Genomic DNA, 12598 nt, shown 5'->3' on the forward strand with positions numbered 1-12598 from the left:
GACCTTCATGCGATGCTTCGAGTCTCCTTACTCTATCCCTGCGGTCCCTGGCAAATTGGATGCGCGATACCGCACGGTGCATCATAAAGGCTTCGAGGGTCCTCAGCTTTCTCACCAGTCCCTCCTGGTCGAATCCTCGCTCAAGCGGTCTCATCCTGGCCAGGTCTATGCTTCAGTGCCTCCGGGCCGCGAGGGCAGAACCATGGATAAGTTTGGTCGACGCATCTATCAGAATTCGATGATGGCGTCTCGAGTCCTGAATTACAATTTCCACTTTGCAGCCTACTTGGAATTTTTTCTGCCTGTGCTTCGGAAGTTCACACCATACATCGAATCCCAGGCTAGGTTTGAGTTTGAAGAAGTGGTTGCTTCGCTGTCCCAACTTCGGCTTCAGTTAATGCAATCTGCCTATGATGCATTCGAGCTCTCCGCCCGAGCGGCGGCCTGCTCAGTGGCGATGCGCCGGTTGGCCTGGTTGCGGACCATTGATATGGACCCGAATCTTCAGAACCGCCTGGCGGATCTTTTTGACGAATCCATCGAGACTGTCACGAAGAAGTTGTCTGACCACGAAAAGTCCTTCCAATCTATTCTTCGGCCGAAGCCTAAGCCTCAGCAGTCTCGACCTTCTCGTCCGCCGTTGATTTATCAGAGGCGTTATCAGCCGAGGCAAACTCCTCCTGCGAGGCAACCAGCGAAGCGTCAGCCTCCCCAAAAGGGTCAGCCTAAGTCTCAATCGCCTGCTGTCCCTAAGACCACTCAGCCTTTTTGAATGTCTCGTCGAGGGCATAACCAACCTCGTTCTGCCTCCCCCTGTTTTTCCCATCGGAGGGCGCCTCCATCATTTTTATCATCGCTGGGAGGCCATAACAACCGACCTCTGGGTCCTTACTATCATCAAAGACGGATACTCTCTTCATTTCCAACGGGTCCCTCCGGACCACCCTCCAAGAGAGTATCCTTCCAACTTGACTCAGACCGCCCTTCTTCTCCAGGAAGCTCAGGCTTTGCTCCAGCTTCGTGCTGTGGAGCCGGTCCCGACGGACCAACTGAACCAGGGGTTTTACTCCTGGTACTTCCTTGTTCCGAAGAAGACGGGCGACCTGCGACCCATTTTGGACCTCAGGGCCCTCAACAAATTCCTAGTCAAGGAGAGGTTTCGCATGCTGACACTTGCTTCTCTCTACCCTCTCCTCGAGCAGAACGACTGGTTATGCTCTTTGGATCTCAAGGAGGCCTACACTCACATTCCCATTCATCCGGCCTCCCGCAAGTTCCTCAGATTTCGGGTGGGACATCTACATCTGCAGTATCGAGTGCTTCCATTCGGCCTGTCCTCGTCTCCCAGAGTCTTCACGAAGTGTCTGGTGGTGGTGGCCGCTGCACTCCGGACCAGGGGTCTTTAGGTATTTCCATACCTCGACGACTGGCTCATCAAGGCACCGTCAGCTCCAAAGGTCATTTCGGCGACCTTGACCACGATCTGCTTCCTGCAGCGCCTAGGCTTCGAGATCAATTTTCCCAAATCTCATCTGCAGCCTACCCAGTCCCTTCCCTTCATCGGGGCGGTACTGGACACCATTCAGCTTCGAGCATTCCTTCCTCCTCAGCGCATGGATGCTCTTCTTCGTCTTTGCCAGTCTGTATCTTCTCGCCATTCCATCTCAGCGAGAAACATGATGGTCCTCCTGGGCAACATGGCCTCTACAGTTCATGTGACACCCTTTGCCAGGCTCCATCTCAGAATTCCTCAGTGGTCCCTAGCTTCTCAATGGACTCAAGTGTCAGACCCGTTGACTCGACACATCATAGTCACTCCTGCTCTTCGGCAGTCTCTACTTTGGTGGATGACCTCTTCGACTCTATCCAGAGGTTTGCTGTTTCACACTCCTCATCAGAAGGTTCTCACAACCGATTCCTCGGCCTATGCCTGGGGGGCTCATCTGGATGGGCTTCGCACTCAGGGGTTCTGGACCTGTGCGGACCGACTCCATCAATCTTCTGGAGCTCAGAGCCATCTTCAATGCTCTTCAAGCTTTTCAACATCTGCTTCACGACATGGTGGTCCTCATTCGCACCGACAATCAGGTCGCCATGTATTATGTCAACAAGCAAGGGAGCACAGGTTCGGCCTCCCTCTGCCAGGAAGCTCTCAGAGTCTGGGATTGGGCGGTTCGCCACAACACCTTCCTCAAAGCTGTCTACATTCAGGGGAGGGACAATGTCTTGGCGGACAAACTGAGTCGTCTTCTCCAGCCTCACGAATGGACACTCCACTCCAAGCCCCTTCATCAGATCTTTGCTCAGTGGGGAACGCCTCAGATAGACCTCTTTGCGGCTCCCCACAATTTCAAGCTGCCTCAGTTTTGCTCCAGGATCTACGCTCCTCATCGCCTCGAGGCAGATGCTTTTCTGCTGGATTGGGGGAATCGCTTTCTGTATGCGTGTCCGCCATTCCCTCTCATTCAAAAGACTCTAGTCAAACTGAAGTCCGAACATGCCACCATGATTCTGATAGCTCCTCGGTGGCCCAGGCAACCTTGGTTCTCCCTTCTACTTCAACTCAGCAGCAGGGAACCGTACCTACTTCCAGTGTTTCCTTCACTGCTTACTCAGCATCAGGGGTCTCTGATTCATCCCAACCTGCAGTCTCTCCACCTGACAGCTTGGTTCCTCTCAACGTAACTCCGCACCAGTTTTCCCAGGCGGTGAGGGATGTCTTGGAGGCTTCCAGGAAGCCTGCTACTCGTCAATGCTACTCCCAAAAATGGACTAGATTTTCTTCATGGTGTATTTCCAATTCTAAGGAGCCTCAACGAGCCTCCCTATCCTCTGTTTTGGACTATCTTTTACATCTGTCTCAGTCTGGTCTCAAGTCGACATCTATACGAGTCCACCTGAGTGCTATTGCGGCTTTCCATCAGCCTCTACAAGGGAAACCTCTCTCTTCTCATCCTGTGGTTTCAAGATTTATGAAAGGACTTTTTCATGTCAATCCTCCTCTCAAACCGCCTCCAGTGGTTTGGGATCTAAATGTTGTCCTTTCTCAGCTTATGAAACCTCCTTTTGAGCCTCTGAGCAAGGCTCCACTAAAGTTTCTCACTTGGAAAGTGGTTTTTCTGGTGGCCCTCACATCTGCTCGCAGGGTCAGTGAGCTTCAGGCCTTGGTGGCGGACCCACTTTTCACAGTATTCCATCATGACAAGGTGGTCCTCCGCACTCACCCGAAATTCCTGCCTAAAGTGGTCTCTGAATTTCACCTCAACCAATCCATTGTGCTTCCAGTGTTCTTTCCAAAGCCTCATTCTCATCCTGGAGAATCAGCTCTTCACACTCTGGACTGTAAACGTGCTTTGGCTTTCTACTCGGATCGCACCAAACCACACAGAACTGCTCCTCAACTTTTCGTCTCCTTTGATCCAAACAAGTTGGGACGACCTGTATCGAAGCGCACCATCTCCAACTGGATGGCGGCTTGTATCTCTTTCTGCTATGCCCAGGCTGGATTACCCCTTCCCTGTAAGGTCACAGCACATAGGGTCAGAGCAATGGCAGCCTCTGTAGCCTTCCTCAGATCGACACCGATTGAGGAGATTTATAGGGCTGCCACTTGGTCCTCGGTTCATACGTTCACCTCTCATTATTGTCTGGATACTTTCTCCAGACGGGATGGGCAGTTTGGCCAAACTGTGTTACAAAATTTGTTCTCCTAAGTTGCCAACTCTCCCTCAATCCCATTGAGGTTAGCTTGGAGGTCACCCATTAGTGAGAATACCTGCCTGCTTATCCTGGGATAAAGCAATGTTACTTACCGTAACAGTTGTTATCCAGGGACAGCAGGCAGCTATTCTCACGTCCCACCCACCTCCCCTGGGTTGGCTTCTCTGCTAGCTACCTGAACTGAGGAGACACGCCCGGAGCATCGGGCGGGAAGGCACTGGCGCATGCGCGGTGCGTGCATCTCGAAACTTCTGAGTTTCTTCAAGCAAGACATGCTTGCAAGATGTCTGTATCGGGGCTCTGTTGGATGACATCACCCACTAGTGAGAATAGCTGCCTGCTGTCCCTGGATAACAACTGTTACGGTAAGTAACATTGCTATCTCCGTCAGGATCGACATTGATGCCATCTTCGATACCTTGCTTGCTGTTGCTTCCTTTCTGCTAAAAAGGCTAAGCATTCTCATCCCCTCATCAGACTTCAATGTCGTTTCAAGCATCGAGTCAGTTGATGCATTCCAAATATTGACACAAGCACTCTTGCTTTTCATCCTTGCAGATGGTATTGCTGCAGTCATGACTGTTCATTGAGGTCAGCTAGCCAAAAATGAGCAGAGATAACCAAGGTATTCAGGTTGGCAAAAACATTAATAGGCAGCTTGCATGGAACTGCTATGCCTAGGCATACTGTACAACAGTTCAATGCAAAACTTTTGACAACCCACCGATTTCTATGCAGAGAATAGAACAATACAACACACATTAACTTCTATTAAAACTACATATAATATTTATTAGAAAAGAAAAGATGTATCACTGTGGATAGAAACTGCATCCTTTAATCTCTCATAAACCGGGTAGTCCCTTGATGGTCAGATTAGAAGCCATGTCCACGGGAGGGGCTTCTGGGCAATGCACGTTCACTCTGTAGATAAGCTATGAGCTTAGCAACATTCAATGGCTTCTTTTATAGTGATATTTGCATGCAATGTTTATCTTTCAAACATACACAGGAAAGCACATGTCTAAAAATCTGTTTTTATCAATATACAAAGGTTCAAACATGGTCAGAGAGAACATCTGTTCTCTTTGCATAACAACCAACACTTAAATTGCTGTATAGTCCATTCTTAACCTCTACTTAAATTACTGTATAATCTTTGTATTGTCCAAATATATTCCAATGTACTTGTAGGCCGTTGTGAGCTACTGAGAGGATGGGATAAAAATTGAAATAAATAAATAAATTACAGAGGAAAGGGTTAGAAGAAGATAGGGAAGACTATGGAGGGCAGGAAGGAGTGGAGAGGAGAGAAGTATGTAGAATATTTCATAGAAATTCCTAACTTTACATATAGGAGCATCATCTGTGTAAATGATATCTAAATCAATTAAAGTAATATGTAAAAAGAAATAGAAGGGAGGAATAGTTAAACAACAGAATTCAGTTAATAAAATAAAAAGAATAGGGGTAAAAACAATGGAATAAAATTTTAAAATAATTCATAAACTGGAAGAAAAAGTTTACATATGTATGCATGAATTGCTCACTAAGATACCAATTATCAGCGCTTATTGGCTCGCTATTCAATTAAATTGTGCATGCCCAGATTTCTGTGTGCAATTTTTAGTACTTTATAGAGTTTGGGGGTTAATGTGCAGTTAACATACAGAAACAGGTTACTGTGTTAAGGGGTTTCTTAGCAGTTTCACTCCATGATAAACTATGTGGTGATGAATTTTTTTCTGGGGTGTAGTTTGGGTAATGAGTGGGTATGGAGACTAAGTGCTTCTGTGCTCTAATTAGCACGTAACACAGGACCAACAGTAAAAATGTTGGTTTCACTCTCACTGGTTGATGTGTAAGATTTGCATCTACTCTATGGTATATTCCTGCATTAAGCCATGGTAATTACACATTTTACTGCAGTTTAGTAAAATGACCCATAAGTGATGAGTATTAAAAAAAAGTTTTGGTTTTTTTTATATATCTTAAACTTTATTCTCCTTAATTTTTACTCATTTTTATAAGTTACATCAAGTGTAACAGGAAATAACATTTGAATTGTAAAACATCACTTGATTTGCTATAATATCATCTGAAAATTATGAAATTTAACCACCCTTTCCATCCCTAATACATCAAAAATATTCATATATTATATTATACATTATATGATTTAATAAAATATCAAAAACTACCATCCCACCCACTCATTCCCATCCTCTCATTTCAATTATCTTATTATGGGAAAATATTTATTGCTCATTACAAAAGTCTGTTAATGGTCCCCAAACCTCTTGAAATATACCAAAATATCCTCTCTGTATTGCTAATGTTCTTTCCATTTTATATATATGACATACAGAACTCCACCAGAAACTGTAATTTAATCTGCTCTGATTTTTCCAATTGAATGTAATCTGTTGAATGGCAACTCTAGTCAAAATAAATAAAAGCTTGTTGTTGTTTGAAGAAATCTGACTTTTCGCTCTCATTGACATGCCAAATAAAATATGTCAAGGCCACCAGATTTTCTAACAACCTATTTATTTGGTTCCATATCGATTTCCAAAATATCAATATAAATGGACAATAGAATAAAAGATGATCTAATGTCCCAGCCTCAAGATGACAGTGCCAACATCTATTAGACTTAGAGCTATCTAATTTTTGTAAACGAACAGGGATCCAGAAAGCTCTATGTAAAAGAAAAAAACAAGTTTGTCTCATAGATGCAGACACTGTACATCTCATCCTCCAAGACCAAATTCGTGTCCATTGAGACGCAGTAATTTGATGCTTGATCTCAATGCTCCAAATGTCCCGAAGACCAGTTTTTGGTTTTTTATTCACAAGTCCAGATATTAATTTATACCACTGTGTGGCCTGGTGTCCCATGAAATCTGCCTGAAAGCATAAGAATTCCAAGCTATATTGATTATTGAGATTTTTCCATTCAGGGAACTCTGCCTGAATGGCTTGCTTCAATTGCAACCATCTAAAACTTTGTGATTTACAAAGACCAAATTTATATTGCAACTGTGAAAATTCAAGCAACTTACCATTAGATAATACATCTTCCGACGTACATCTGCCATCATCCAATGCTTCCAGATGATTTTAAAACCGCCAATTTGAATCTTGGAGTTTAGCCAAATAGTTTGATTTGTTGATTTATGTATTGGAATAGGTGTTAGATTATTTATATATCTTAAAGTTTTCCATGTATCAACTGTTCTGTTTTCTTTATATAACCTAGGCATTTTGATACTAAGAACATGGCAAAGTCGCAGAGGAAACATGAGTCGCCATTCCAACCATATCCAATCCGGGATATTTTCAATGGGCTCTGGGAGGACCCAAAACATACCTTGGCGCATAATATAGGCTTGATGATACCTATAAAAATTGGGAAAATTTACCCCTCCCTTCGTAATTGGCTTTTGTAAAGACACTAAAGCAATTCTAGCAATTTTACCCAGCCAAATAAATTTTGTTAGAATACTATTTTAACTTTTTGTAGAAAGACCCCTGGGAAAAAACTGGTATCATACCCATTTGGTAACAAACCACAGGCAAGATCATCATTTTAACAGTTTGTTCTCTCCCTCACCAAGATAAATATAGAGGATTTATAAATGCAGAGGTGTAAATCAATGTTCATATGTTACACTAACTTAGTGTTTTAACAGGAGTTCCTTTGTTTTAGGAAATGAGTGGTTTGTATTCCCCAGTTAGTGAAGACAGCACAGTCCCACAGTTTGAAGCCCGATCGCCTTCGCACAGGTAAGAATGTATAGTAGCAAATTAATATCTTGCTAACTGACACAACTGGATACAAAGCTTTCATTGGTACTGTAAAGTGGGTAACAACAGTATAGTTAAATAGAGAAAATATAAATGTATATGCCAAGGTTTTCAAATGTTTTATGAATTAAGGATCACATTCCTTGGATTCTAGACGAGCACATCAGGCCATAGCCTGCTTGTTCTATTCTGGACCTAGCTGAGTTTGAGCAAGCAGACTAAAAGTTTCCCAAAACCAGCTGGCTCAGCAGTATCTAGTTACTATCCAGCAAAGTCATGGTGACCTTAGGAGGTGATTGAGTTTGTTTAGATAATTGCAAAGCTTGGTGATTAGATATGGAGAGTGCAGGTGTTAAGGTCCTGTACTTGGTTCAAAACTTGTTTCTAGTGCAGAGGGCATACGAGTCTTGAATCAGTGGGTTATTCTCCTTTACTCACGAGTTTGTAGAAGGCATCATCTACCTTTTTTTCTCATCTCTGCCTTCTGCATCTCTGGGCTGTACCCCATCTCCTCAGTTTTTCCTTCTACAAGAGTTAGAAGGTATCTTTCTGATGTGCTCTGAATTAGATTTTTTAATTTTCGGGTTTCATCCAAACTATGAGGCTTGCAGTACTTCAGAGGTTCCCAGTTCGACTGGAGCAGCTCTGCTGGGAGAAGCCATAGACTCTCTGATTAGAAGTCTGTAGCTGGGAAGCGAACCTGTCTGGCTAGCCTGCTCTAACACTTTGATGGCTCAGGGACTGTTCCCCTGGGATCAAGGCTCATTCCTAGTTTTTACTGGAGCTTGAGCGCAGGCTTTGTCCTCATTGCCAGTCTTGAGGGCTTTAGCAGGTTCTGGCTTTGTCCCCCTCCTCCCACACCCACACAAAGACATGTGAGAAGCTGTGTGGGGGTCTGGAGCCTCTGGCTCATTCAGGGTCTGACTGGTAGCCTGAAGAAACAAGCATATGGAGTAATGTTTCTTTGTTTGAGATAGCAATCTTCCTCATTGTCCAGCTGCAGTTTGAGCTGAAGCAGGCATAGCACCAGTACAACAGACTATTGTAGCCTATAGTTTACAGATTAAAGTTTTAGAGGTTTCTGGGGCTGGTATTTGAGTCCCCCACCTCCAAAATCCCCTTTGTTGAATTTTCTATGCTTTTATTTAGCTCTCCCGCTAAAACACTGCTTTGGTGGTCATCTTGGATTTTTCAATTTCATTTTAAAAGCCTCTGTATGTTTCAAAACATTTCAATTTTGCTTAAAATAATTCCAGATGGATTCCTTAGGCCAGGGCTGCCCAAGTCTGGTCCTTGAGATCTACTGGCAGGCCAGGTTTTCTGGATATCCGCAATGAATATGCATGAGAGAGATTTGCCTGCACTGCTTTCTTGGTATGCAAATCTCTCTCATGCATGTTCATTGTGGATATCCAGAAAACCTGGACTGCCAGTAGATCTTGAGGACTGGACTTGGGCAGCCCTGCCTTAGACTATTTTAATATGAATTCATGCCAGATTAGCCCTGGATAGCTGGCTGAGAAGCATCCATGCTCCACATGCGTGTGGCTCAGTTTGGGCGGGGGGTGTGTGTGTGTGTGTGTGTGTGTGTGTGTGTGTGTCAAAAATCCCCCCTCAGCCCTCAGATAGTGACTTGGTGGATTCAGAGAACCATAAATGTGCAGATGCCTCTGGGCCCACAAAGAGGCAAGGTGAGTTCTTGCAGGAGTCCTTGGGGCTTCTTGTTCTGGGGTTTACTCCAGATTTTGTGAGTTTAATGTTTATCCCAGGACAAGCAGGCAGCATATTCTCACATATGCAACTTCAAGTTTTAGAAAGTTCGCGATCAGGCCGCACTGTGCATGCGTGAGTGCCTTCCTGCCCGACATAGGCGCGCGGTCCCTCAGTTTCTTAGTTTCCGCGGAGCTAAGAAGACACATTTCAATGGCCATCGAAAACTGTTTTGCCTTCCCGCTCTCGCATTGGTGACTTTTTAGTCATTTTCGTGTTTTTTTTTTTTCTTCTTTTGTTTTTCTTAATTACTTCGATTTAAAAAAAAAAAAAAAAAAATCTATTTTTCTCCCTCGCAGGTTTTTGGCCCAGTGGGGCGGTCTTGCTGTCGATGTCGGGCCTGCAGACGGGATTTAAGAAGTGCGGTCGCTGTGCTCAGCCCATCTCTGTGACTAGACACAGGTGTCTCCAGTGTCTAGAGCCGAGCACCATCCAGAATCCTGTACTCGTTCATCACTTCAAAAAGGACTTTGAAAACCGCATTCTTCAACAACAATTTTTGTTTGGTGTCGCTATGGAGGGAGAGCAATCATTGCTACCGGCACCGACCAAGGTGCCACCGCACTCGTCGACACCGGCAGAAACATCTCCAGTGTCGCAACCTCTAGTGGGTAAGCCAGCTAAGAAGCCTTCCCCTATCTCATCTGGGTCAAAGTGGCATTGAGTCGAGTCATGCTGACTTCGAAAAGTCCCTAAGTGCCCGGTCCCAATTTCGGTGAATGCCTCGACATCGACCTCTTCATCACTGGACCGGCATGCAGCACCAATGGTACCGGCTAAAAAGCCTGACTTACCGGTGCTCTCCCTCAAGCAAAAGATTGACAGTTTTGCTTTGAGAAGAATTGGGTGAGCATTTTCAAATGTTGGTGCCGACTCAAATTATGGCCATGTCGACACCAGCTATCCAGGCCACGACGCCAGCTTTCCAGGCACTTCCGTTTGAGCAACGAACAACATAGACCACACCTCGTTCTGATGCTCCACCAAATGTGGAGACCATCGACACGGGAGTAGATTGATCCATCTACATGGCACCAGTCGTCCTTGACTCAAACATCCAGAGAGGTTATTGCGGTGCGATACCAGAAGTACTCTCATAAAGCCAAGCATCTCGAGGCTTTGACACCGAGTCTTCTACACCGTCTTCATTCCATACAGGATTTGGATTTATTTGGAGACTCGGAACAGGAACCACTTTCTACTGCAGATGAGGACTCTTCTGGTTCAGATTCACCTCAGCGATCGCCTCAAAGATCGCCTGCTTTGTCTGAGTGGTCTTCTTTTCTAAATTTCTCCGTCGGATGTCTGAAGATCTTTCCATCCTGCTAGAAGCGGATTCCAACCATAGTAAGGAGTTCTTGGAGGCTCTGGATTTTGATCAGCCTCCTAAAGACCCGCTGAAGCTCTCCATGATATTCTACAAGAGACTTTCTATAAGAACCTCGAGACTCCTCTTTCTATTCCAGTGGCTCCTAAAAAACTGGATTCTTTATATAGGTTTGCTAAACCACAGCTCCTTTATGAATCTTTAGTGGTTGAATCCACTCTAAAGAAATCGTCAGGGGCCAGTGTCTATGCATCTGTACCTCCTGGCAGAGAAGGTAGAGCAATGGACAAATTTGGTAAGCGTCTTTACCAGAATGTAATGTTGGCCAACAGAGCTGGTAATTATAATTTCCATTTTTTGTTTTAACTGAAATATTTGGTCAAACAACTTACATCTTTTCAAAACTATATTCCATCTCGTAAGCAATCGAGATTCCAACAACTTATTGCTTTGACTTTTCAATTGCGGAAATATATGGGTCGCACTACCTGTGATACTTTGAACTTGCATCATGAGCAGCAGCTATGTCGGTGGCCATGAGGTGCCTTGCCTGGCTTTGTATTTCTGAACTTGATGTAAAACACCAGGATCGCTTGACCAATGCTCCCTGTCCAGGAGATGAGCTTTTTGGTCCATCAATGGATACGACTACTCAAACGCTATCTGCTCATGAGACCAGATGGGACACTTTGTTTAAACTAAAGAAGAAGCCTCAACTGCCCCATATCATCAAGCCAGCTTCTTCGTACCAGTATAGGTTTTTGGCTAAGCCTGCTCCTCCTGCTCCTTCTCAGCCTAGGAAGCAGAAGCAGCAACCACGTCAGCAACCTAAACAGGCTGCTCAACAAAAGCCCACACAGCCTTTTTGATGTGATCCTCAGGAGTATAGCCACAGTTCCCATTCTCCAACCGCTACTTCAGCTGATCGGAGGGCGGCTTCAGCATAACATAAATCGTTGGAAGCTCATTACCACAGATCTCTGGGTTCTAGACATCGTTCGTCAGGGGTATGCTCTCCATTTTTATACCTTATCTCTGGATCATCCTCCAAGAGAGTCTATTTTGGACCCAATACATTCGTCTCCTCTCATTCAGGAGATTCAATCCCTCTTCCTTCTCAATGCCATCAAAGAGGTTCCTTTAAATCAGCAAAGTCAGGGGTTCTACTCCCAGTATTTTTTTTAATCCCGAAAAAGACCGGAGGTATACGACCCATTCTAGATCTCAGAGATCTCAACAAATTTCTAGTCAAAGAGAAATTCCGGATGCTGTCCCCTGCCCTTCTTTATCCACTTCTGGATCAGAATGACTGGCTATGCTCTCTGGATCTTATAGAAGCCTACACGCATATACCAATTTATCAGGCTTCCCGCAAGTACCTTTGGTTTCATGTGAATGGACGTCATTACCAATACAAGGCTCTTCCATTTGGCCTGGCGTCTTCTCACAGAGTCTTCAGGAAGTGCCTGATTGTTGTGGCCGAATCTCTATGATCCCAAGGTCTTCAAGTCTTACCTTACCTGGATGACTGGTTGATCAAAGCTGTGTCATTTCAGAAGATGGCTCTGGCAACATCTGAGCCCATTGCCATCCTACAAGTATTGAGATTCGAAGTCAATTTCCCCAAATCTCACCTAATTCTGACTCGACGTCTTCATTGGGGCTATCCTTGATAACTATTCTAATGAGCATGTTTCTCCCTCCAGAGCGCCTGAACACTCTTCTCATCCTCTGTCAACAGATGTTGAAGGGGAACACCATCTCTGCGAGGCACATAATGGTTCTCTTCGGCCACATGGCTTCCACAGTTCATGTAACTCCGCTAGGAAGACTACATCTTAGCATTCCTCAGTGGGCCCTTGCTTTTTAGTGGTCTTAAGCGACAGATTGTCTCTCTCAACATATTTCTGTCACATTATTTCTTCAGCAGTCACTTCAATGATGGTTGACCACCTCCATTCTTTCCAGAGG

General features: G+C 44.7%; 1 protein-coding gene across 5 annotated transcripts in view; it reads left to right on the forward strand.

The window, feature by feature from the left end:
- Positions 1–12598, forward strand: part of COP1 (COP1 E3 ubiquitin ligase) — a 468098-nt gene that overhangs the window by 133546 nt on the left and 321954 nt on the right. For all 5 annotated transcript variants that reach the window (XM_033917061.1, XM_033917057.1, XM_033917058.1 and 2 more), the window contains one exon: positions 7433–7509. In XM_033917061.1, coding sequence (XP_033772952.1) covers positions 7433–7509 — 77 coding nt within the window. The remainder of the gene's footprint in view (positions 1–7432; positions 7510–12598) is intronic.

The sequence above is a fragment of the Geotrypetes seraphini genome, chromosome 12 (assembly GCF_902459505.1).
Source record: "Geotrypetes seraphini chromosome 12, aGeoSer1.1, whole genome shotgun sequence".
NCBI lineage: Eukaryota > Metazoa > Chordata > Amphibia > Gymnophiona > Dermophiidae > Geotrypetes > Geotrypetes seraphini.